General features: G+C 38.1%; 1 protein-coding gene across 1 annotated transcript in view; it reads right to left on the reverse strand.

The window, feature by feature from the left end:
* Grm5 (glutamate metabotropic receptor 5) overlaps positions 1-27,741 on the reverse strand; it is a 470,415-nt gene that overhangs the window by 91,696 nt on the left and 350,978 nt on the right. The window contains exons 5-6 of the mRNA XM_090348591.1: positions 11,181-11,427; positions 447-615 (exon numbers count right to left, since the gene is read on the reverse strand). Of these exons, the coding sequence (XP_090204717.1) occupies positions 447-615; positions 11,181-11,427 (416 nt within the window). The remainder of the gene's footprint in view (positions 1-446; positions 616-11,180; positions 11,428-27,741) is intronic.

Consider the following 27,741-nt stretch of genomic DNA (forward strand, 5'->3'; position numbering starts at 1 on the left):
TTTTTCTTGGTGATGGAAGTTTTCTTGGAAATTGTAGTTGATTGCCTTGGATATCTTTCTCTTCTTCAATCCAGGGTGTAATCTATATCTTGGACTAATTGTGTGTGATAGTTATTTGTTGAAGTAATTAGACTTGCTGTGCTTTCTGCCTTGAAATTATTCATTCCCAGGAAGCAATGTCTTGTAAAGCATTCAGAAGTAGAAAGGGTAAGTAGGATCAAACAGGATTCTTCAATTGACACTACGAGTTCAGGTGAAGTACTAAGATTTTGGGCGAGTGTGTGCTGGACTTCCAAGAGAAATTTCCGAGGATGAGTAAAAAACATTTTCTGATACTACAACTTTGCAATATAAACAGTAAACTGAACATCAAGTTAAAAGACAGCCATTGCCAGCACTGCTAAATTTACAACACAACACTACAGGAATTCTGTCCTCCATGTTACCTTTATCTGGCCTTTTTCGCATGGTTCGCTGCACACAGATCTGATGATGTGATTCTTCTTGGACCATACTTCATCGTCATCCATTTTTAATTCTCCATTGTCCCAACTTCCAACATTGATGTAATCAAAATAATCTTTTCCCATTTCCTTGAAATTCATTATTTCATACCTTAGAAATAAGAATATGATAATTATTCAACAAGAAATACTAATACTGATCTATGAAAAAGTAACATGCAGTTCTCTAAAATATGTCATATATGTCTACTGTAAATTAAGTAGTATTAGAATTTTCTGTGACAGCAAATGCACTTAGACATTGCTTCCCTGTCTCTCCAGAGATCTAAGTATGAAATCTTTCTTTCTATTTATCTCCCTCTTTCTTTCTTTTCTTTTTTACATTTCATATTTAAGTTTACACTTGAAATAAAAAGCAATCCCATGCGAAAAGTTACCCTGACCTTTGTAGGATGAAAGATACTTTTGAAATAACTTCAAGAAGTTTAAACAAGGGCTACTGTCCAGCTTCTGAAAGAAGATAAGAAGGTTTTTATCTCCATTTAAATAGCATGATAAAAATTTCCTTTACTAATGAGATAATTGGCGAATCTTTAATCTTATTATTACCATTGAATAATGTGAGGGAAATTGTATAAATTGCTTTACTTTTTAATTTGACCATTAATAAATGGCAAAGTTCACTATAAAGACAATTTTTGAAGTGAAGGTTTAAAAATGACTCCAAAGCACCTAATACAGGGTAAAAATATTGGAAAGGAAAAGCACTCTATACTTGTATATAGCCTTTATAAGCTATTATTCCTATTTTGAGTACGAGGACAAAAAATATAAAAAGGGAACCCATGTGCTTATGTTCAACCCTTTTCTTACATGTGAGAATGTTTCCAGAAAGGTACTAACTTGAAGACAATGAGTGAGCATCACAGCTGTTTCAGTGACTACAGGTATGTAAGAGGTAGGTATCAGGTACTTAAACAGCTGTACTTGTTGAAAATCACCTGCTCCATTCTTGGGCCTAAGAGTTAACTGGTAACAAGGCTAAAAGTAAAGCATCTTAAGCTCCATTTCTATCCTTGTTCTTTACTTTGAGCTATTCACTTTAGATGTCACTTTGCAACAATCTTGAAATCCAAGAAAAACAAGCCATGAACAAAAACCATCTACTTATCAGGCATCAAAGGTCGATAACTGTGTGTGTGTGGATAATGATGAACTCAAAGCTTGGTGCTGTTCCTGAGCTGCTGTTTGCTAAAGGCTAGTACCTACCACTTGAGCCACAGCTCCACTTATGGCTTTTTAGCAGTTTATTGGAGATGAAGACTTTTCTTCCAAGCTTTGAACTGAGATCCCTAAGATTTCAGCCATCTATCTAACTTGCTAGCATTAAAAGCACAAGCCACTGGCTGGTGGATTAACTACTAATGTAAGAGGACCCTCAGCCGGGCAGATGTCATGACACAGTGAACTAGCTACCAGACCACATATGAACACAGATCCCAAAATGACTGTGACAGCTTACTAATTGTGAGGACCATCCCCTATTTCATTAAACCTAAAGCAAATGTGTATATGTGGAAGAGGATTAGAAATGTTTTCTCTTTTATCAGTTGTTAACTCATCTCTTTATTTGGCATGTTGAGGTAAGTAGCCGGACCTAACTTTGGAAACTCATGAATTTGGACCTAAAATCTTCTGCAGCAGATATGAAATATCTTCCATTATTTTCTGCGCTTTTGTTCCACAGGCTTCCACCCCCCACCTGTCAGTGTGTACGTGTGTGTGTGCTTGTGTGTGTGTGTGTGTGTGTGTGTGTCCTAGAATTGGAGTTTGAAGTAAGAGCCTAGGCACTGTCTTCGCATTTTTGGCTAATAGTTAGTAGCCCACCAGTTGAGTCACAGTTATATTTCTAAAGTCTTGTGGACTTTCTTGCCCAGGCTAGCTTTGAACTCTGATCTTCAGATCTCAGCCTACTAAGTAGTTAGGATTGCAGGTGTGAGCCACCAGCACCTCAGGACTTTTTAGCAGCTGCATTTAGGTTAAATAATGCTACCTCTGAGTATGCGCATTCTACAGGTTAAGCTCTCTGATTATGGATGTAAATGGAAACATTCCTAGTATTTGGGTTCTAGTGTACCATGACCAGTGCTTGGTACAGAAAGACAAAAGAACCTGTCACCAGTCTATTAAAAAAGCATTAATAATGTCCAACAAGAAATGTACTCATTATCTTACATATGTAACTGTAACCCCTCTGTATCATCCTGACAATATTTTGGGGGGGGATGGTCATGGGGCTTGAACTCTGGGCATGGATGATGTCCCTGTGCTCTTCAGCTCAAGGCTACACCCTTACCCTTGAGTCATAGCCCTACTTCCCATTTTCTAGTGATTAATTGTAGATAAGAGTCTCCTGGCTTTGTAGTGCCTAGGCTGGCTTTGAACCTTGATCCTCAGATCTCAGCCTTCTGAGTAGCTAGGATTATAGGCATGAGCCACTGTGCCTGGCTAATTTTTTTTAAGGCATTGTAGGGCCAGGAGTTTGGCCTAGTGGTAGAATATTTGCCTAGCATGCTTCATTCTTTGGCACCACATACCTAGAAAGCCAGAAGTGATGCTGCAACTCAAAGACCTCTAGCCTTGAGAAAGTCCAAGGACAGTGTTCAGACCCTGAGTTCAAGCCCCAGGACCAGAAAAAAAAAAGGCATTGTAAACAGTGTCATTCTGTTTTTATTATTTTTATCTCGTTACATTTTACACAATGTCTTCTTCAGAATGTTAATTCATTTTTAAATTCTGTTGCCTGTTCAGTAGCTAAGGCTAATCCTAAAATGTTTTGTTTGCATTTGGTAACAATTTTGGGCAACTGTCTCAGTTCCAATTCTCAATCAAAATTCATAAGAGACAGAATTTCTACCCTGTTTTAGTTCCCCCGCGGTTACTGAGCACATCATGGCTGAAATATTAGAACACAGAGCACTAGTGCAAGAACTCATGGATGATGTCACTGCCAACTTCACAAAGATAGCTGGTAAGCCTGAGAAGAGCTTGTTGATTTGTCATGTCAGTGTCAGAAAGCTTCTTTGTTGGAAACTGATAATTTGAAGAGATGAGGATTTCATTCCTCACACAGAAAAATGAGTACTCAGTCCCATTTCCACCAGTGTTTAACCTTGACAGTGTCTAGTTGGGGTTGTTCATTTTGTAGATGATGGGCTTGAAGCTATGTGAGGCTGATTGTTACAACTGTGTCAGACACCAATGTTCCAACAAAGCCTTGGATTTTGTCTTGCTCTTTTGTCTCCATTAGATTAGCACAGATCCACTTGAAACAGCTAAAAGATCAGTTTTGTGTGGTTTTGCCCCATCTACTTACAACAGCTAAATGATTCTCCCTGTAGTTACAGCTGTTTACCTCTCATATATTTTAAGCTGTTTATTTCTATAACCTAGGCCCTTGGTTTTTATCCATAAGAATTGGTAAAAGTGAAGCCGGATGCCAGTGGCTCACGCCTGTAATCCTAGCTACTCGGGAGGCTGAGATCTGAGGATCAAGTTTCAAAGCCAGCTGGGCACAAAAGCACCTAGACTCTTATCACCAATTAACCTCTAGAAAATGGGAAGTGGGGCTTGGCTCAAGGGTAAGGCGGTATATTGAGCTGAAAAGCTCAGGGACAGCTCCCGGGCTGAGTTCAAGCTCCATGACCTACAAAAAAAGAAAAAGAAATGGTAAAAGTGAAAGAATTCAATGTTTGAAAACAGACATATAAGCTCTATAGAAAGGTAAGTATCATGTTTGAAAGAGATGGTTTTAAGAAAAGGTAAATCTAAATTTTGGATTTTCCCATCTCTGTAATAACAGAAATAACGAATCTGCACTTCTGAATTGGTCTTATTTTACTAATTATTGATTATCTATAAGACAAGCCCAACAAGATACTATCAGTAAGACTAGCTATGAACAAGTTCCATTCTTTTAAAAATCAGAAAGAAGATGACGAAAGATGAAGAGGAGCAGGAGGATGAGCAGGAGGAGGAAGAATAAGAAGAAAAAGAAGAAGAGGAGGAGGAAGAGGAAGAGGGAGAAGAAGAAGAAGAAGAAGAAGAAGAAGAAGAAGAAGAAGAAGAAGAAGAAGAAGAAGAAGGAGGAGGAGGAGGAGGAGGAGGAGGAGGAGGAGGAGGAGGAGGAGGAGGAGGAGGAGGAGAAGGAGAAGAAGAAGGAGAGAGGAAGAAGAAGAGGAAGAAGAAGAGGAAGAGGAGGAAGAAGAGGAAGAGGAGGAAGAAGAGGAAGAAAAAGAAGAAGAGGAGGAGGAAGAAGGTGGAGGAGGAGGAGTAAGGGGGAGGAGGGGGAAGACTATATCATAATAATTCTCCACAGCTGAAATCCAAAGATAACCCAGGCAGTTGCCAGCCTTGAGTGAAATTAAGAGCAAAAGTGCCAGGCTCTGAGTTCAAGCTTCATCAGTGGCACTAAAGAACAACATCAAAACAAACCCCCAAACATGAGTGTTTCTAAATAGCCATATTTTAGGTAAGAATTAAAATACTTTAAAATACTTATGGAGCTCAGGTGTCAGTGGCTCACTCCTGTAATCTTAGCTAATTAGGGCTGAGATGAAGACTGTGGCCCGAAGCCAGCCCAGAAAACTCCCCAAGAGACTTTTATCTCCAATAAATGACTCAAAAACCAGAAGTGGTGCTGTGGCTCAAGTGGTAGAATGCTAAACTTGAACATAAAGAGGCCCAGAGACAGTGCCCAGGCCCTGAGTTCAAGACCCAGGACCTGCCAAAAAAAAAAAAGGAAAGAAAAAGAGAACTCAGGTTACGTGGCTGGCCCCCAAATTCAGTCCCTATGACCAACAATGTGTGTGTCAATGTGTGTGTATGTGTGTGTGGTGTGTTCATGTGTATACATATATGTATGTTGCTGGCTTCCTATGCTTTTGTATAAATATGGAAAACTGTATTTTTTGTTGTTGTTGTTCTTGGTTTTTTTTTTTTCCAGTCCTGGGCTTTGTCAAGGCTAGAGCTCTACCACTTGAGCCTCAGCACCACTTCCAGCTTTTTTCTATGTATGTGGTACCAAGGAATCGAACCCGGGTCTTCATGCATGCTAGGCAAGCACTTTAACCAGTTGGCCAAACTCCTGGCCCCAAGGAAAACTGTATTTTTAAAAATTTTTTTTTATTTTTTGCCAGTCCTGGGCCTTGAACTCAAGGCCTGAGCACTGCCCTTGGGCTTTCTCAAGGCTAGAGCTCTACCACTTGAGCCACAGCACCACTTGTGACCTTTTTTTTTTCCTATATATATGGTACCGGGCAGTCGAACCCAGGTCTTTGTGCATGCTAGGCAAGCTCTCTAGCACTAGGCCAAACTCCTGGCCCAAACTGCATATTTATTTACAAATGAGTATATTCTTTTTTTTTTAAGTGGATTTTGTACAGATCCAAGTTATAACACATCGGTGTCAGAACCACCTATCAGACAGGACTCAAATAAAATCAGAATTCTAGTTACAGGACGCTGTGAATATATCTCTGATCCATGTTCTTTCTCTCTTCTCTCTCCTTCACTGCTTTTCCCTCTTTCTGTGCTGCTTTCCTCTTTCACTTCCTCCTCCTTACTTTGGGGTCTATATGTAGGTCCTGTTTTCTTTCATCTTCCCTCTTTCTACTCACTGTATCTGCACAATGCCTCTTCCTTAAGTGGCTATAATTTAGAAGTTGAAATATTCTGTGTTTTAAAATCAATTTCATATACATTTTCAAAAACACAATTGGATGAAACTCAAACCATATCCCAGCAAGAAAAAGTTCGGCTACACCATTTAACTGAAACTAGTAGTAGAAGTCTATGGATCAGAAATGAAAACATTTCTTCATGAGGCATGTTTCTTGAGCGGTAAAAGCAGGAGGTTGTCAGGGGAATAGAATAAAAATTGGGGGAGAGAATTCTGGATATTATACTGTCAGGCAGTAATTCAGGTGCTAAAGACTTTTTAAAATGTGAAAGTCTTATAAATATGTGATAAAAGTGTAAAGGGCCAGTATAATAGAAATGCAATTCCATACAACAAAGCAATTGTAATAGCAATTAAATACCCTTGGGATTATGTAAAAGATTAATGAGAGACCACAGAGTTAGTTGGATTAAAATCATTAATCTTAATATTACTGATAATGGAATCTTCTTTTACTATATAGATTAAACTATTTCAAGTTCAATATAAGAAAAATTATTTAAAAGGTCCAGAGCAGTTTTCATTTGGTTATTATGTGTGGGAATTACATAGATGTTCAGTGTTACTGTCTAGGTAAACTTGGACCCATCTTTCTACTTTTCTGAGACTCAAGATTTCTTTACTTGTCAACATAGATCATCTGCTTCTCTTTGTATAAAGAGAGCCATATGTTAAGAATTACATGCACACAAGTTCAATGCCTACAAGTTCTATTATTCTGGCTTTTTATTTTCTATTTGTTCAATGCATTTTTATTCTTCCTTTCCTCATCTCATTCTTTCAGCTTAATCTGTTTCTAATCCTTTTTAAAGATAACTTTCTAACTATTATTTTGTTGTTGTTAACTTTTGAGGGTCACAAAAGGGATTTCAATATGCATCTTATTCTACTTAAAGTTAAGGTTCATGTTAAAGTTAAAGTTAATATGAGCTGGGTGCAGTGGCTCATACCAGTCATCCTACCTACTCAGGAGGCTCAAATCTGAGGATCGCAGTTCAAAGCCAGCCCAGGCACTAAAAAGTCTGGGAGACTCTTATCTCCAGTTAGCCACCAGAAAATGAGAAGTGGCACTGTGGCTCAAGAGTAAGGATATAGCCTTCAGGTGCAAGAGCTCAGGGGCAGCACCCAAGCCCAGAGTTCAAGTCCCACAACAGACAAAAAAAAATTAATGTTAAAGCACTTAGTAGAAAATATAAGAATGTTGTCCTTACACATTTTACTATGTTGATACAATGATTTTAAGAATAAAATACTTGATAGCATGTTTTCAAATACTATGCATGCACAACATGTACTATATACTCTATAAGACCTTAATAGTTAGAGGGACCATCAACTCCCCAAACCTGAAATTGCTAGTACATGACAAGGGCAGACATATATGTTTCTGACTGGCTTCCACACCATAATTTTGTATATGCTGAAACTGATGTTATCTATATCCAAATAGTCCTTAGAGGAGGAAGGTTTCCCACTTCTGCTAGTCAGTTGGCTTCAGCCTAATATTTGTTTTCCCTGTTTCTTCTAAGCACTTATGTTTAGTCCCTAAGGCTTCTACAAATTATTTTCCTAAAGGTGCTTCTAAATGAGAGCTCAGCAGACTTTTCCAGTTAAGGGAAGATGATGATTATTTTAAGCTGTGAAATGGTCTTGAATAACTCAGCCTTACTATTATAATGCAAAAGCAAGCCATGATACCTAACTTAATGAGATGACTGTTCTACGATCTCAGTTGCTGGTAGTAAATAGTAGGAGTTCTCCTTTCTTTCATGTAATTCTGAAATCCTCAGAACTCTGAAAATCATGTTTTTCCTAACTTTGAAGCAAAGGACAAGCCAATTTAAAATTATCAAGTGATAACAAGTGACCTAAACTATCTTTAGGTTAATTATAGTCTATTCATAATACCTATTGTGAATATTTATATATTCTGGTGCAGAAATATTAATATGTCGATTAAGAATGATCACTTTAGTGTACATTGGTAGAATCACATTACTAGTTATTTGCTTCTAGATCAAAATGTTCTGGCTTCTGTATTATTGACAGCACCAACAATTTTTATTACAGAAATATGGCTGGACAGTAGATGCTAATAATACATGAGGTTTAAGAACAATGATTCAGGGCCCGGAGTTTGGCCTCGTGGTAAAATGTTTGCCTAGCATGCATGAAGACCTGGGTTTGATTCCTCAGTAACACATACATAGAAAAAGCTGGAAGTGGTGTTGTGGCTCAAGTGGTAGGGCTCTAGCCTTGAGAAAGCCCAAGGACAGTGCTCAGGCCCTGAGTTCAAGTCCCAGGACTGGCAAAAAAAATGATTCAAATATAGTGGAACAATGTATAAGAATGTTTGTCAATCTGGCGAGCTATCTCTCTCAACTTCCTCTTAAGACTCTGGCAGTATAGGAGAATTCTTGGTTATGCAGACATCTCTGGTTTTTGTTTTTGTTTTTTTATTCCGGACTATGAATTTTCTTGATTCAACAGAGCAGTAAACTTCACTCCACAAAATTATCAATATCATTCCAGGATATTTCTTAGGAAATGTTTTTGTGATTTTGGTTAGTTGTTGTGTGAGAGGTTGAAGCCTGAGAGACCACATCGGAATCTTAACTCTATCATTTGCTAGACTATGTCTTAGGGTGGATCATTTAACATTTGTAAGTTTGTTTAGCTGGAAAAGAGAATGAAAATATTAATTGTATCAGAGGTCTAAATTGTAGAGCATATAGCTTAGTACTGGTCTCAGTACTGGATGGGTAGGGCTGGAAAAGATGGAAGAGAATGATAAAAAAAAAAAGGTTAAATTTATACCCACAACATAAGTTAAATTTAAACCCCTATGTACAACTACTTAAATAAATAAAAATTTTTTGATTAGAAAAGACAACTGTTTTAACCCTTTCTTCTAGGGTCTGGTCCATTCTCTCAGAGTTCCAACTCTGACAATTTATTAACACTTTTTAGTGAAATCTCCAACTTAGTAGCATAGATATAAACTTGAAACCATCATGAATTCAGGGACATTGCTTGCCAATTGCTTATATGTACGTATATGTGTGTGTTTATGTATGTATGCAATGTGTAGAATTTTATCTGAGTCCTGAAGGAATTTTTGTTTCAATACAATGAAGAACCAGTGTTCTCAGAGTCCTTATATGATAGCACATCCAGGGATGCTCTGGCTAATGTGAAAAGATTTCCTACTGGAGTTCAATCACCCAAGATATCTTCTCACTATGAGGTTTATCCACCCAACTGTGTACACGGCTTGAAAACTGTTGAACTGATGGAATTGCAGTTGTTGTCTATTAGCAAGGCCAGGGCCAACTAACATAAATTCATAAGAGAAGAACACAGGAACAGGAAATCCAAGCACAGCTAGTGCTGAGCCTGAAGACTGAGCTCATGTGTCAACTTGCCCTGAGCACATTGATAACATTTGTGTACTTTCTTTTGGCCCTGGGAAAAAGCTTTCCTTCCCCACCCCCACACCCTAAATATATACTAGTCAAAATATTGGAAAGTAAAATGTACAAAGCCAGCTCATCTTGACAAATAGCCTTATTAGGGCAGTGCTTTCAGATCTTTAGAACAGAACATATCCAGGTTTTCCTTTGGCTGTGAGATTTGGAATGAGCTGTTATTTAGTAGACTGCATGTGTGATGGGACAGCTGTATCCAGCTTACCTCAGGATTTGGAAATGTGCTAAACCAAGATTACTGACAAAAAGTGTGAATAAAAGGGTATAAGCTGTGGAGGGATACGTGAGCTTCTTGGCAGAATCAACTGCAACCAGATATGCAGACACGTTGCCAAACACAGCTGTTGAACACAGCCCTTGAAGAGCACTGGGGATTTTGCACTAGGATGGAAGGACCCTGATTTGCTGGTACAAAGCAGAATCAAGATCTAGCCTTGTTATCACTTGCAATATAATTTCAACACATTTTGCTTCATGGATTCAAAGTATATGTGTGGCTGGGCAGTGGTGGCTCTCAGCAATAGTGCTAGCTACTCTGGAAGCTGAGATACAAATATTACAGTTACATGCCACCCCAAGGCCGGAGAGTTTGTGACTCTTAACTCCTAAAAGACATTCAAAAAAGAAAAGAAAAGAAATAAAAAAGAAAGAAAGCCAGAGATGAAGCCATAGCTCAAGTAGTAGAGTCCTAGCCGTGACCACAAAAGCTAAGGGACAGTACTGAAGCCCCAGCACCAGGACACAAACACACACACACACACACACACACACACGCACACGCACACGCAAACACACACATACACCCCATGTGTGTATACACATATAAACTATATATGTGGAGTCACTTAAGAATTTGGAGTATGTCATAGAGGTGAATAATTATGGTAAGTTTGGGATGCCTAATGCTTTTTCCAAAGGCTAATCTATAATTATGAGTAAGTTGTACATCAACACCTCCCTATAAATAATAAAAGGTGAAATTTCAGAGAGAAGGGCAAGTTAGTACTCAATCAGGGAGAAAGGGTTATAGCTGGAGAATAACAAAATAAAATATGATTTATGACTCACTATAAGGAAAGCAAATAATCTAAAATCACCTCAGCCCTTATTTCTGGATTCTCTGAAAATTGAATTGTTCCAATTTCAAAATAGTTTTATGCCCCAAGAAGACATAATGTATAGGAAATAACATGATAAATGTGGACTAAGAAATCAGCTTCTGTTTGGCAATGATAAATTGAGGCTCTTGCCTCTATGTTGTATACTTTGGAATGTGGTAAGAATTTCAAAAGCACGTTTGGCTATAGGCATCCATGTTTTGGTCACATTGAGTGACACTTCCTCTCTGTCTTTGCTTACTTTAAGATATCAACCCTAGTGAAATAGCTCCAGGAAGCATAAATTACCAGCGAGGAGAGGAAGAGACACTTCAGGATGAAGAGATTTTGTTCAAGCTGCATTGTCAATAGAAGAGAAACACAACAATACCTTCCTGGAGAATCTCCATTCTCATCAAATAGGATCATGTCTCCAGAAACTCCAGTGAAATTGGTTTTCATGAGAGAGTCTAAAAGTTTTCGTCCATCAATTGGTTTCATGGCATCGCAGAGTCCCGCGTAGCCGGGGCAGAGAGACATCTGCATGTTGTGCAGGCCGTAGGCCATCGAGTAGATGGCATTGATCACAAACCCCATTTTGGAGTCTTGAACATGATGTGTTCTGAGAGTCAGAGAACCTGTTGGGAAGCAAAATTAGGATAAATGTTGAGCTTTACTTCTACTGAATTAGCTACATTCATAGATCCTGAACAGCTATGGAACATACTGTCATACCTTGCCAGATTTAGAACCAGAGGCAATATGGTTATAATCCTAGCTACTTTGGGGGATGGTATCTCAGGACTGAGGTTTGAATCCAGTCTAGGCAGGAAAATCTGTAAGACTCTTATCTCCAATTTGCCACCAAAATAGAAATAGAGCTGAGGGCCCAGCTCTCAGCTAAGTTCTGTGTCTGGTTTCTGAATTCAAACCCCAGTATTTGAAAGAAAAACAGAAGAGAGAGAGAGAGAGAGAGAGAGAGAGAGAGAGAGAGAGAGAGAGAGAGAGAGAGAGAGAGAGAGAGAGAGAGAGAGAGAGAGAGAGAGAGGGAGGGAGGGAGGGAGGGAGGGAGGGAGGGAGGGAGGGAGGGAGGGAGAGAGAGGGAGAGAGAGGGAGAGAGAGAAAAAATGAAAGAAAGAAAGAGATGCCAATATGCCAATATATTTTTCCTAACTAATCTTTTCGAGCTTTGCTTCCAAATCTTGAAGGAAGATCTGAATTTCCCTAACAGTGAAGTACCCTTTTTCTAATAATCAAACTTTGGGGATAGATTCAGAGGGCATTGCATTTCTTTTCTACAAAATTTATCCAAAGGTCAGATTCATTTGTCTGGTGTCTTCTATGACAATAAACTTTATTGGTTTAGAAATCCTCAATAAATGTTCTATTTCCAAACTATTAATTCCTCTTCACTGAGCAAATTACCATCGCTCAACTATCTTCCATCATCTGGCTCAACTTATTTATGTGATGATTTGTCACTGATTTCTTCTAAAGCATAAATTAGGCTATTTGGGAGTTATGAAACATAACAATCAAATCTCATTAATTAAGCAAATATTTTTTTGAGGTCAGAGTAAATTGACATGTTAAAGCAGACCCAAAGATGAATGGATTCTGCATTCAAGAAACTCCTGAACTAACAGCTGTATTATGAATGATCTATTTCTTCATATTCAATATCAAAAGGCCTGAGGAAGTGTGGTGAAAGGCAGAGACAGTTGTGGTACAGGTGTCCAGTGTCATATTTGAGGACTAGAAAGAGGAACGGCAGTAGGAAGTGAGGTAAGAGAATATAGAGGCTGTATAACTTCAGAGTATTTGCTGGGTTACATTTAAAAAACACCTGTTACTTGGAAAAATGTAATGATCATATAAAAGGAGACAAACCAAACAAACAAAATGGAGCCCTATAATAGAATCCAGAGGAAGTATGATGGCCTAGTCCAGTATATCTGTAAAGCAGAATGAGCAGGATGTGCTAATGGAGTCGGTGTGGAGTTTCAGCGGAAAGAAAACAAAACAACAGAATCAGGGGTCAGTTCAAGTCTTCAGTTTGCACTGGTGGATTTCAGAGCCATTACCTAACAAGTAAGAAACGGACAGCCAGTGGGGGTGGGAGGAATCAAAAGTTCAGCTTGAGTTATTAAGTAGGAAAATAAGGCCAATATCTTAGAATAGACCAAAGATACTAGTGGCTTTGCTTCCTAGAGACAGCAACAGAGAAGGTGAGCTATATTCAGACTCAGAACACACAGACTCAGAACACATTTAGAAAATAACACAGGTGTGATTAAGTGGTTAGATCTTTTGTAGATCTCAGACTCCTTCATGAATGGCTGATTATGCCTTTAAGGATTTCATTGTTCTCTAAGTTGCTACCCTCATCACCTTGTAATTCTTTCCTTTTTTCAATGCTTCAAATGACACACCAGTGAGGATTCCCTAACAGTAGGAGTGCCAGGCATTGTTTTCAGAGCTATGTAGATATTGACTTAATTAATTCTAAAACCAATGAAGTACATATTATTTTTAGGAGAGAATCAGGCACTGAGAAAGCTACTAAGCAGTAGAAGCAGATGATACCATTTACAGCCAGAGGCAGTGGCTACAGGAAATATCTTCTGCTGATTCTGACATCTAATTGACCTCTGACACTTTTCCTAGGACATTTGATAATTGTTGCCTTCATTCTGTACTTTATCTAGCTTTGGAACACTTTATGTTCATTCTTGCATCCATTTGTTTTTCTAGCCCAACACCTACAATCTTCCATTGGGCTTTCAGAATTTCCTAAGTTTTTTAGGTGCCTGTATATTTATAGTTCTGGATTTTACACCAAAATCAAGGTTCAAAAATTATAAAACAATTAAGATCATTCCTTATGTAAATCCCTCAGTAATTCTCCCCATAAGTTAACATTATTTAGGGGAGGAAGCCAGTAATTTATCTTTCCTCTGAGGCATTATTACATTCATTAATAAATATATAATCATACAGATGACATTCCACAAATGGAAACATGTATATATATACTCCACAGTCTTTTTTTTTTTTTGCCAATCCTGGGCTTGAGCTCAGGGCCTGAGCATTGTCCTTGGGTTTTCTCAAGGCTAGAGCTCTACCACTTGAGCCTCAGCACCACTTCTGGCTTTTTTCTATGTATGTGGTACCGAGGAATCTAACCCAGGTCTTCGTGCATGCTAGGCAAGCACTCTACCACTAGGCCAAACTCCTGGCCCTACCCTACACTCTTTTATATCATGATTCTAGTACTATATTGCAGACCACAATGTTCTTTCCATATATAATAGATATTATAATATTTACTGGGAATATAATATCATCTCATATATAGCAGCATACCTTTAATTAATTAAAAGTATTTTATACTTTCTGGCTTGAGTTCCTGCTGTATCACTTTGTTGTTTATTTGTTTGAGACAAGGTCTTCCTATGTAGTTCTGGCTGGCCTTGAACTTGGATCCATGCTGTTTCAGAATCCTAAATGTTGGGATTATTATATGCATGCAGTGCAGTGCTTGGGTCTGTAGTACACGGTTAACTCGTTGTTATCATCTCCAAGCTCAAGTCTTTTCCTTCTCAACATATGTATTACATTTTCAGTAAAGTAGTTTCACAAAAGGGTTACCATTCGCATGACAGTTTGTGGGAGCAATGCATCTTGGTCAGTATCACCCTTTTCATCATTCTCCCTCATCCCTCCCTACTCCACCCACTCCATCAAGTCTCCTAGTTTCCTAAGATATACACTGATTTTCTTTTGTCAGTTGTGGAGCTTGAACTCAGAACCTAGCTGCTGGCTGTGAGCCATTTAGATCAAAGTGAGCACTCTACCATTTTGAGCCACAGCACAACTTTTGGTTTTCTGGAGGATTAATTGGCAACTTGGGGGACTTTCTCTCTACATCCACACCTTTGACTTACTGGTATTCATTTGGTTGGACTGTGGGTTTTCTTTACACATTTTGAATTCTCCTCTGCATATGTAATATTTCAGTTAATACATTGGTATACATATGATTTCTATGTATTTATAAATTACTTGCATATATTTACTTAGGTACTTATACATTAGTTCTAACTTCCATATATGAGAGAACTAAACATAGAACTACCCCGCTTACATATTTATATGTAGATATTTAACTTGTTGCTTCTAAAGCGCAAAACTAACTCTGATAATCAATTAAGACCAGTCTGTTGCTTCCACGTCCAATCTGTAGATGATTTTTGGCTTCATTTTATTTCTTTGTTTATACCGATGGTGTTCTATGTACCAAATAATTAGAACTTCCTGTGTCCATATAATAAACGTTTTTTCCCCCTCTTGTCTGCATCTGAGTCTCTTTGTCATTCACTCTGTATACCTGAACCATAATTTTCCTTTGATTTTTGTACTAACCTCCCCACGTGGGTTCTAATGCTCCTGTAATCAGTTTGTTCATGATAATCCACTACTACTAGGCTTCTGGTCTTCTTTTTTTCTGGCTTCATCCTACCACTAAACATCCTAGAAATTGCATGCTTGCAGTTCTCCCTCTAGTGTATGATTAAAGCTTTGCTTCCTGGATATGATCTTCCCCTGGCTTCTGGGGCACTTTGGACTTCTTGAGGATGAAGGAATTTGTTGTTAATAAATGTTATAGCCCTTACACCTCAATGGCACGTGCCAGATGACTGGCACACATTGAGTACAAGAGTAAGGCCAATAGCACTATGTCCCCAAGAGTGTCCCAAAACATTTCTACTGCTCTCAGATGATCATATCAGTTTACTATAAATCATTTATTTGTAGACTAGCACTTATTTAAACTCAACTACACAGCACCTCCATGTTACAAAGGATTTGTTAGGTGGACTCATCCTTGTAACAAATCCCATGATAATTCTGGGAAAATTGTGGTTCAGTAAATATGGTTGAAGAGCAGTGTAGTAGCTGCTTCTGTGGAGTAATGTGATTCCTTAAACAGATGGTTAGATAGCCAAGATAAGAGACAAAAAGGTAACAACTCATATAAGGTTACTATCTTAGATCGTTCTTTCCCTCTACTATATTTAGAATCGAACTCAACGAAATACAAAAGAGAGAAGCAGAAGAAATCCAGAAAAAGCTGACGAGCAGGAAGAGGTTGTCTGCAATTGGCAGAGGTCAGAGAAAAATATGATTTTTTTTACTGTCAGCTATGCCCTGCAAAGGTAATAATGGCACATCATAGAAGCAAATGCCATGGAGGCTGAGAAAGCACCTCTAATTCTAAATGTGAGATTTCTCTGTGCAAAGGTACCTCATAATTTTGAAAAGCTACCCTGGTGCTTTTCCTTCATTTATTTTTTAGATTCATCTCACTTTGCTCCTTTCCAGTGAAGTAACAGAAGCTGTGAGATGAGGAAGAAACTGCAATCTCATCCTTCTCCCTAGAGGACCTAGGTAGGTGGGAGAGCTTAGAAACTGAAAAAAGTCAGAATGACAGTAGAAGGGGAATCCGAGGAAATGATGTGTCATTGAATATAAACTCCCAGGTCCTCCTCAATTATCCAGGTGTGGATTTTACCTTAGTCATCATGTCAGAGTTCTGAAAACTAAACCCTACTTAAGTCCAAGACTAAGATTTGTGATTGTATGACAAACTCTACAGAGGTTGGGGCCATGGCTTATGGAAGGAAGGTGCATATTTATAGACAAAAACCAACCAAGTGAGTAGCTATTGTTAAAAAAAATTCTCAAAAGATGCAAGGAACTTGAAAACAGCATTTTACTTAAAATTTGAAAAACCCTGGGATGATACTGAGAGGGATACTATTCCATTCAAGTAGGTGTGACATTAAAGCTTCATCAGCTTTTATTTTATTTCATTTTTGATGCTTATGGGACTTGAACTCTGGGCCTGGGCATTGTCCCTGAAGCTCTTCAGCTCAAGGCTCCCACTTTAACCCTTGAGCCACAGCGCCCCTTACTGTTCTGTGGTGGTTAATTGGAGATAAGAGTCTTATGGACTTGGGGCCGGGAGTTTGGCCTAGTGGTTAAAGTGCTTGCCTAGCATGCATGAAGACCCGGGTTCGATTCCTCGTGTATCACATACATAGAAAAAAGCCGGAAGTGGTGCTGAGGCTCAAGTGGTAGAGCTCTAGCCTTGACAAAGTCCAAGGACAGTGCTCAGGCCCTGTGCTCAAGCCCAGGACTGGCCAAAAAAAAAAAAAAAAAAAAAAGAGTCTTATGGACTTTCATGCCCTGGCTGGCTTTGAACCAAGATCCTCAGATGTCAGCCTCCTGAGTAGCTAGGATTGCAGGCATGAGCCACCATTTCCAGCTTTTATTTTATTTTATTAAGGAAAACGTATCTGTAAGTAGTTGTACGAGAAGCTTTCAATTGAACAAGTCAGTTTATAAATACAGTGCATCTTGATCAGTGTCACTCTTTCCATGTTTTCTCCCATCAATACAATACTCACTCAACCCTTCAAGTTATCTGATACTATTTTCATATATGTGCATTGAATATTAGGATGTCTTCACCTACCTTTCCTCTGTCCATTTTTCCACTCTTTTCTCTCCTTTGACAACACATGTTTTGGCTTCCTGGCATTCATTTGATTAAACTGTAGGTTAGTTTTAAAGACCTATACCCTTTCGCGCTTTCCCTGTGCATAGTATGCATACTGCAGTCAGTATGTTTATGTAGTCATGCATATGAGCTTGTCCATTTTTTCACGTATGTTTAAACATTAGAACTACCTTCCACATATGAGAGAAAACATGTGCTCTTTTATCTCCCTTAGCTTGATTTAACTTCACATAACATAATACTTTTCTTCTTGATGAATGAATAAAATTCCAGAAATGTAGGTTGATATTTAAAGGAAATGTACTCAATCATTTACGAATGAGATTAGAGTCCCATCAACTTTCACTGGTCTTCCATTTACAGTCTTAAACTCCCTGCTCCTTTTTGGTTTATAGAATCTCTCTTCAGATGGAGTAATAGAGCTCAAAGAGTTGTATTCAGTTCCTTTGTTCTTGTAGCTTTGGCCCTGGAGAGGAATTCTGTCTCATTAGTTAATTTATTCATTGACTCACTCAAAGATTAATTAAGTTATTGGTTAAAAAGGTGTTTATTGAATCTTTATTGTATTTTAGCTTCTGCTGGGTGACATAAACACAAGAAAGATAAAATCTCTGTCTTCAAAAAGAATATAGCAAAATAAAACCACCCTGAGCATTTTAGGAACAGGTTCTGAAATGCTTCAAAGCATTTCAACTCATTAGGCAAATTATGGAAGGCCAAGTGTACAAAATAAAATGGCCCATTTTACTCAGACTTCTTTTCTCACCCATTAAACTCTAGGAGAGAGTTGCTATGTTAATTAGTTGGGATGTTGGTGTTTGAATGAATTGGACTTCCTTTAGCAGTATTTACTTTGTTCAGGATTAGTTTTAGTGGTGGCCCAGGGGTGGGGGGGGCACAGTAAACCAGGATCAGCTTGGTCTAAGGTTTTGTGCCAACCCAAACTTGCCAGCTATTTCCAGCTATCTGCAGAGGGGAAATTAAAACAGAATAGTGGCTTTTCCTTCTATTTGCCTTTATTCCAAACTGATCTTTGATTTATGGCACTTAATATTCAAGCCCAAATTTAGTGTTGCATAATCAAATCAGAAGTCTCTGAAAACATTAGCAGAAACTGAAACCTTCCAACCTGTGATTACAATTTAATTTTACAGCCCACAAAACATGTTCTTTATTCATCTTGGGACCAGAACTTTGGAGCTTAGTTGATATTAAACAAAAGGAAATAAGTCTGTGTTAACAAGACAGAGTTAGAGAATGTCGAGCCATTAGGGACTCAGGGACTATCTAGTAGAAAGCATGCAAGAAAAGCTACCCTTGGGCTGAATTTGACCTTTTGTTATGCTTTACTTGACCAAAATGCCTTTTTATGGAAATTTCAAGTAACTAGCTATGAAAACTCATTTTGAAAAAAAAAAAGAAGGTATAACAACTCCAGTTTCATATTCTTACATGGCCAATAAGAACTCTTTCCTCTTCTGTATCTCCTCTCTTATGACTTATCTGAGACGGTGGCTCCTCATTTGATTTAAAAAATTCATTATACTGATGAAGACGATCAATCCACAAGGGAGAGAGAGAACTTTGCTAAAGATGCAACTTTCCTTAGGTGGCAGCTTCCCTAGCCTCCCTTCTTTCCTAATTCTTTAAGTAATGCTATTATTGTTTTGAGTGGTAAAGCAGTCATGATTTAAAGATGTTTTCAGCAACTTGGTCAAAAACTCCTGACTCGGGAGTAATGCAATTATCCTTCCTTCTTTCTTTCCTTCCTTCCTTCCTTTCTTCTTTCTCTTTCTCCCTCCTTCTCTCTCTTTCTTTCCTTCTTCTGTCTTTCTTTCTTTCCTGGTACTGGGACTTGAATTCAGGGTCTGAGTATTCTCCTTTATTTCCCTTCCTTGCCTATTCAAGCATGGTGCTCTACTACTTGAGCCAAGTCTTCATTTCTATCTTTTTTTCTGGTTAATTGAAGATAAGAATCTCATGGAGTTTTTCTTCCTGGGCTGGCTTCAAATCTCCATCTTCTAATCCAAACCACCAGAATAACTCTGACTACAGGTAGGAGGCATTATCATCTGGCATGGGCCAGACTATGAAGGAAAGAAAAGAACAAAACCCAACAATTTAATTACTTCTCTTATCCCTAGTAGACTCACAAAAATATTTTCAGATTGTTTTTACTATTCACTGTCTACTTACTAGCAACAGAAGAGTACAAGAAGGGAGGGTTTTAAGCAATATATGCAGCTTTTTTGAAGAAGGTGACTATAAATCTGTATGAAGCTGTTGGGTAGTAAACTCAAACATGGAAATTAAAAATAAAACATTGCATTGACACAAGTTATATCTATTATTTATCTTCTGAATTATCTCAGTCCTTACTCCTTATGAATCTGACAAGTGGGTTTCAGTTTTGCACAGAATCTGACATAATCCCTTATTTGCTGATAGGACAGAGGGTAGAGCAAATTCACCAACCCAACATTAACCTTATATCCAGCTGGGTTACACTTGCATTATGCATGCAATTCTTTCTTTCTGCTATGTATTGGAGTTATCAATACAAAGGCTAAAATCATCATGTTCATCTCAGATCTTTTCCTACTTTTATACAGAAGCCTCTAAGCCTGTCATAGGATTCTGATACTTGTTCAAAATAGATCATTAACTCTGTGGATTTGGTTTACATTGCTCTTCTTTATTACTGCCACCAACATAATGATGAACTATTACGTTATTACAAATATTACAGTATTAAAGTTAAATTACTAAGACTACATAGACTTAATATAAACCAATATATTTTCAGTGAGTGGCCCAAATAGAAAACAAGAGTTATAATATAGTTTCAGGTAGAAGCATAGATTAAGATTAATGAAATAAACTGGGCATCTGTGGTTTAGGCCTGTAATCCCACTACTCAGGAGGCTAAGATCTGAGGATCACAGTTCAAAGCCAGCCCAGGCAGGAAGGTATGTGAGACTCTCATCTCCAATTAATCACTGAATAAGCCTGAAGTGGAGCTGTGGCTCAAGTAGTAGCATAATAGCCTCCAGCAAAAGGAGTTCAGGGACAGTGCCCCAGGTCCAGAGTGGAAACTTCAGGATAGGAAGATGATGATGATGATGATGATGATGATGATGATGATGATGATGACGATGATGAAATAAATGATTAAAATGGATGGGTTGAGAGAGAATGAACAGATTTATAAGAATTGTACTCATAGGGTGACTCTGGAACATCCCTTTGTACAGCTCCTTAAAGATAATTAAAAAAAAATAAGATAAAAGAGTGCCTTTGGGTTCTGGGGCTCAGACAAAGATTAGTGACAGAGAGTAGGCCAGAGTCTATGGAAGAGTGAGGCTGACTGATAGCAGCCTGGCTTGCCTAGCACTCTATGTGCCCATTCTGGCAGTGTGCTGATGCTAGGATCCCAGAGCTGTGCCCATACCAATGGAGAAGCTAGTTTCTAAGGGTGGACAGTGTTTTCTGTTGCTGACTGTGTCTGGAATACTGGCAGTTGACCTCTCAATGCTCATATTGAAATGCAAATGAGCAGAGCAGCTGCAGAAAGAAGAGGCTCCTTCCGGGGAGTGTCAGAAAGCTCCACGGGGATCTTACACTTCTGCAAGCACAACAGCACATTTTAAATTTAAATGATGAACCCCATGAGCTGCCAGTTGGCAAATCTGATGGATATAGTCCTTCAGACAGCATATCTTTTTCATTCACATTACAGTATTTTGAGGAACGTCCATATGGGGTGTGAGTGAAAAAAGAACTCAACAGAGATAGTTAGCAAGGAGAGGAGTTATGATATTACTTAAGAGAATGTGTGCTAAAATCGTAGCATCACAGTCTTTAGTACAGCAAGACCAGACTCCTAGATGAGTGCTGTCCTGCTCTGCCCAGTCTCTCTGTCTTCTTTGTCACCATTCTTTTTAGGTCCAAGTGTGCTGTTTCATGGTGTTTGCGGAAGATATGCGGCCTAAAAAAATCTCACTGAATATTTTAAAATATAGTCTTTTTGCTGTGAATCCCAAATACAGTGTTCGAGGCAGATTCTAATTATTCTTTTTCAAAGCTACCTCATTTTGAAAGGAGTTTTTGTTTTTTCTTGTCAGGGTAATGTAGAGAGGGGTTCCAGATACATTTGCCAGATTACTTCTCACACATTGATTCCTCTTCTCATGTTTTTGTCCCCATTTCCTCCCCACCCGTCCCAATCATCTTGTTTTTCCCCTTCCTTTTCTATTTCAAATTAAAAAAATAAATATATATACAATATACCAGGTAACAAAGTCAGATACAATAACAATATGAGATTGACCAAAGGGCAACAAAAGAGAAAAGAAATAACAGAGTACATTAAGAACAATAATCACACAAGATAAAGCTCTTGTTTCCCTATCCTAGAGATCCATGAAAGGAGTTTTTCAAATTATAGGGTTTTTTTGTTTGTTTGTTTATTTATTTTTTTTTTTGCCAGTCCTGGAGCTTGAACTCAGGGCCTGAGCAGTGTCCTTGGGCTTTTTCCTCAAGGCTAGTGCTCTACTACTTGAGCAATAGCACTACTTCCAGCTTTTCTATGTATGTAGTACCAAGAAATCGGACCCGGGTCTTCTTGCATGCTAGGCAAGAACTCTAGCACTGGGCAGCCAGACTACCGTCCCTGCCCCCATTTTTTTGGTAGAATTTTAATAGCAAGACATCATGCATGCAGGTGTCAATTCCCTGTGGAAGGTACCAACATGGCATTTTTACAAAAAGCCCATTTCATCTTCGTGGCATGACTAGATTAGTATTTTTAAAATTACCACTCCCCACTTTTAAAATATTTGAGAATTACTATACTTACTTATTCAAAATATGTTCCGGACTTTAGGCTTCTAATAGGTAAAAGCACAGAAACAGTCTCCAATAAGACTTCTAGTTAAATATAACATGCTAAATGGTAACCCCTATCTCTTATAATAAGTACTTTGATTGAAATGAGATACAAGAGAACAAAAAGCAAGTTTTACATTGCTGCATATAAAACTTTGTTAAAGGGCTGGGGGTTGTGGCTTAGTGATAGAGTGCTTGCCTAGTATGCACAAAACCCTGGATTCGATTCCTTGGTACTACATACACAGAAAAAGCCTAAGTAGCACTGTGGTTCAAGTGGTAAAGTGCTGTCCTTGAGCAAAAGAAGCTCAAGACCAGTGCCCTGGCCTTGAGTTCAAGCCTCAGGACTGGCCACAAAAAGAAAAATGGTAAAGAATCCAGCCATAAAATGCTTCATAATCATCTCTAATAAAACAGTATCTCAAAACAAAAACATACAAAAACTATATTTTAAAAGCTGCCTCCTGAATGTAGTAATCCACTATGAGAAAGCATAACTTCTGTATAGGCTGTATTACTTTATATTAGCAACAATTTGTCGGGCATGATAGTGGGTATCTTGTATGTACTTCACTCTAAAATATATCAAAGGCAGTCACTAAAGGAAAAGAGATGTTCACAGATGCTAGATGCCAGGTGTTTTACAGTCATTAATTCATTGAACACTCACAACAAACATACAAGCTAAGCATAATTTTATTGCTTTTGCTTAGATTTGGTTTCTGAGAGGTAGGACAAAAGACTTTGTGGCAAAGAGATGCAATCCACTAGGTGCCTGCAAATCAGAAACCAGCTATGGCAACACCAGTGCCCCTGTTAAGATAGACTCATTGAGCCCTGGGGTGGGGAGAGGGGGAATGCTAGCAATCAAAAGAGATAGCTGGAGGGAAGCCATTATGCAAATCTAAGTCCATTTCAAAGTTATTCAGCCTTGAAGATGCCTCTACCAGAATGGGAACCAGAATTCAAAAGTTTTGGATCAAATTCTAATGTGAGTATTAAAAGGAATGGAAATTACTACTAGAAAGAAAATATAATGAATTTCAAGAACTAATTCAATCTGAGTCTGAGACTACAGATGAACTCTAAAATGTGGAATTAGCCACACACACACCCCTTTTTTTAATTTCCAGTCCTAGATCTTAAACTCAGGGCCTGGGCACTGTCCCTAATCTTTGTTTTCTTCAAGGATAGCACTCTACCACCTGAGCCACAGCTCCTCTGTTTAGTGGTCCAGAGGAATTGAACCCAGGGTTTTATGCATGCTAGGCAAGCACTCTACCAATAAGCCACATTCCCAGACCTAGTTCCCCTTTTTACTAACATAGCAAGGTAAATCTTTTTTTTTTTTTTTAAATGCAGAAGGGTGGATTAAATTTAAGGCCTAGAGCTTGGTAGCCAAGTACTCAACCATTTGAGCCATACTTCCAGTTTAGATAACTTCCAGTTTCACATAACTTTTGAGTTTAGTTTGTGTTTTAGATAACTTTGTAACGGATAGACTTGAAATGTGGTACTCTGGTTTCTATACCCTGAATAGGTGATATAATAGCTTTCTGTCATCTGTCACTCTATTGAATGTCATAATTCCCACCCTGGAAATGACAATTATCATTTCTACTAATTTCTGAGAGTAATACTTGGGGAATATATGAGAGATTATATGTAAGAGTGGGAAATTTTGAGGAATTAATATTATTCTTAGTCATAAAAAGCCCTATTAACTGATACTTAACAGAAGCTAACGTATTAATTTATATATATTTTTTTTAATGTAAAGAAACAGGTGATATTTGTTGAAGACTTATCTAATAGCAGAGTAAAATCACAACCAGCCATGGCTAAAATTTGATGAAAATCTTTCCAGACACCCTGGGACTATATTAACATAAAGAATCTCAAAGGAATGTGAGAAACTATTTTCTGAAAAATGAACAAAAGAAAAAAATCCATCAAAACTTCTCATCTTAGTTGTACATGCAACAACGTCTGCATCATTTTCAATCAACTGATATTAAACACAAAGTCTTGAAAATTAGATTCAGTAACAGAAACCACTAGACTAAATCTCCTTGAAGAACACTTTGTGAGAAGCTGATTTTGCAGTTTCGCATAATTTTGCAAAGTGCTAAATTAAGTTTTGTGATGGATATTATTCCAAACTAATGTTTTTACTTGCAGTGCACACTCAAATAATAAAAATGAGATTCTAGCCACTTCGATTCACATTGGAGCTCTTCCTTTTTAAGTTACTGGCATAGTAAGCCAGTAAATATGTTCAAACCCCAGTTTATTGATTTGTAAAGTAACAACATCAATAATACCTAAACATTAAGGAGGATCGGGTGAATAAACTAGTAAAGGAAACTAAAAACTACTTTATAATTATTATAGGTTAATATTAATATATATTCTATCATTTTGAAGTTAGACTAGACCAGTTTTCCAAACAAACTTTAGTTCATTCATTCTATCCCAAATGTCCCATTTAGATTTGATTCAGTATTGTCCTTTAGAAAGAATTCCTGTCAGGCATTGATAGCTCAGTCCTCTAATTTCAGCTACTCAGGACTCTGAGATCTGAGGATGGATCACCTGTTGGAAGCCAGCCCAGAAAGGTATTTCTTGCCAATCCTGGGAACTGAACTCAAAGTCTGGCCTCTGTCCTTGTGTACTTTTGCTCAAGGCTAGTGTTCTGCCACTTGAGCCACAGCACCACGTCCAGCTTTTTCTGTGTATGTGGTACCGAGGAATTGAACCGTGGGCTTCATGCATGCTAGGCAAGCACTTTACCACAAAGCCACACTCCCAGCCCCACTCTGTGAGATTCTTATCCCCAATAAACTACCAGGAAATAAAAAGAAAAGGAAAACAAAGCTGGAAATTATGTTGTGACTCAAGTGGTAGAGTACTCACCTTGAACAAAAACAAAAAAAAGAAGCTCAGGGATAATGCACAGCCTGGAATTCATATCTCTGGACTGTTAATGGAAAAAGGAAGGAAGGAAGGATGGAGGGAAGGAAGGACAGATGAAAGGAAGAATTCCTCCATTTTTAGGAATATTATTGCTAGAGGTTAAGGTAGCCATGTACCCTCGATTGTAATAACTTCACTTGGTCTCTCTCTCTCTCTCTCTCTCTCTCTCTCTCTCTCTCTCTCTCTCTCTCTCTCTCTCTCCATATATACATATATATATATATATTCCTATGTCTGAAATACTTCTCTTCCATGGTTAATGTGTAAGATAAACTATTAAAAATTAGAGTAGAAAGCCAGGGCATTAAAAATATAGATGATTCACATATTTCAACTGTGTATAATCTCTTACCAATTTTTAATGGTTTAAAATATGTTCTAAAGACAGCTGTTTAAATACCCTGACTTCTCATTATAACCCTGCAATTAAATCACTTTATACTCAATTTTAACCCCTTCATTCACAGACTCATTAGTTCAGCATAAGGCTCAGTTCAAGAAGGAGGCCTGTTTCTAACACTCGGTCTTCTAATGAAAACATGCTACACATTCATATATTCATTCTAGAAATACTTATTAAATGCTAACTCACCACCAGGACAATTTTAGTCACTAGAATTTATAGCAAACATGAAGAATAGCCCAAAATCAAAAACATTAGCTGGGCGCAATGGCTCATGCCTGTAATCATAGCTTTTCAGCAGGCTGAGATCTGAGGATCAAGGTTCAAAACCAGCTTAGGCACTGAAGTCCATGAGACTCTTATCTCCAATTAACCACTAGAAAATGGGAAGTGGGGCTGTGGCTCAAGGGGTAGGGCAGTAACTTTGAGCTGAAGAGCTCAGAGACAGCGCTGAGGTCCAGAGTTTAAGCCCTATAATGGAAAAAATAAATAAATATAAATGAATAAGCAAAAAACATTTTCTTAAAAGTGACATATAACATGTGTAGTTTATCATATTTGGAGTTACATACAGATTTGAGATTGACTTGCCAATCACTGCAATCTCTCAACATCAGTTCTTCCAGTTTTAGTCAAAGTACATTGATAGTATATCTTAAGACTGAAGGGAAAATATGTTAGTAGATAGGAAGTGTAAGCACTGAGCCTAGCAAACAAGTAATTGCTTATCAAATGTTAATTATGGTAATGATGATGGTAATGAGACCACTTACACTGTCCCAAATTATTAAATTAAACTGTAGTAATCTCCAGAGTTTGGCTGCCTAGCATACAAATTCCAATGAACACTTCTTTTTGCTTAGATTGATGATGGCTGTATGATCTTTCCATTAGGGAAGCTGAAGCAGACTTACACTCTTTCCTTCTCCATTTCCTGACTTCCAGTCAATGGAAACATAAGCTAGACTCAGTAAACTGCATGCTACCTCTCAGGAATCTGAGATGAGGTAAAAGAAGATACACTGAAAACTTTATAAGAAGGAATAGGAGATACACTAGGCCTCCTAGGCAGAGGTCGAAACTTTCGTAATAAGGACCAAGAATCACAGCAAATAAGAGAAAGGCTGGATAAGTGGGACTGCATTAAACTGCAGAGCTTTTGTATGGCAAAGGACATAGCTAGCAAATTAATCAGAAAGCCTACAGGATGGGGGAAGATCTTCACTAACCATACAACAGACAAAGGCCTCACATCTAAAATATTTCAACAACTCAAAAAATTGAATCACTCCAAAACTAATTTCCAAAGAAACAACCATCACATTAAAAGATGGGCCAAAGACTTAAAGAGAGTCTTCTCTGAAGAAGAAACAAAAATGGCCTATAGACACATGAAGAAATGCTCAACATCTCTGGCCATAAAAGAAATGCAAATCAAAACAACTCTAAGATTCCACCTCACTCCACTGAGAATGGCCATGTTCAAGAAATCTAATAACAACAGATGCTGGAGAGGATGTGGCCAGGAGGGATCACTACTACACTACTTGTGGGAGTGCAAACTCGTTCAACCACTATGGAAAGCAGTATGGTAGTTCCTCAAAAGATTAAACATAGAGCTCCCTATGACCCAGCAATTCTACTACTTGGCATTTATCCAATCATCCAGAAACATGGACATGCTAAATCCACTAGCACAAAGATGTTCATTGCACCACTATTTACCATAGCAAAGATATGGAGCCAACCTAGCTGCCCCTCAGTTGATGAGTGGATCAACAAGATGTGGTATTTATATACCATGGAATTCTATATGCTGTCAGAAAGAATGACATCGTCCCATTTGTAAGGAAATGGAAAGACTTAGAAAAAATCATATTAAGTGAAGTAAGCCAGATTCAAAGAAATATAGGCTCAATGGTTTCCCTCACTTGTCATAATCAGTAGAAACCTTGGGCTCTCCTATCAGAGATTTACAATAGAGCAAAACCTAGATACATAAGGCCATATAGGATGACGCTAAATGAAAGGACCTCCAGGATATAGAAACAAAAGCCATATAAGTGATTGTTGTCCTTAATGTACTATGTTATCTCTCAT

This window comes from Megascapheus bottae, chromosome 16 (assembly GCF_031878675.1).
Source record: "Megascapheus bottae isolate mThoBot1 chromosome 16, mThoBot2.hap1, whole genome shotgun sequence".
Lineage (NCBI taxonomy): Eukaryota > Metazoa > Chordata > Mammalia > Rodentia > Geomyidae > Megascapheus > Megascapheus bottae.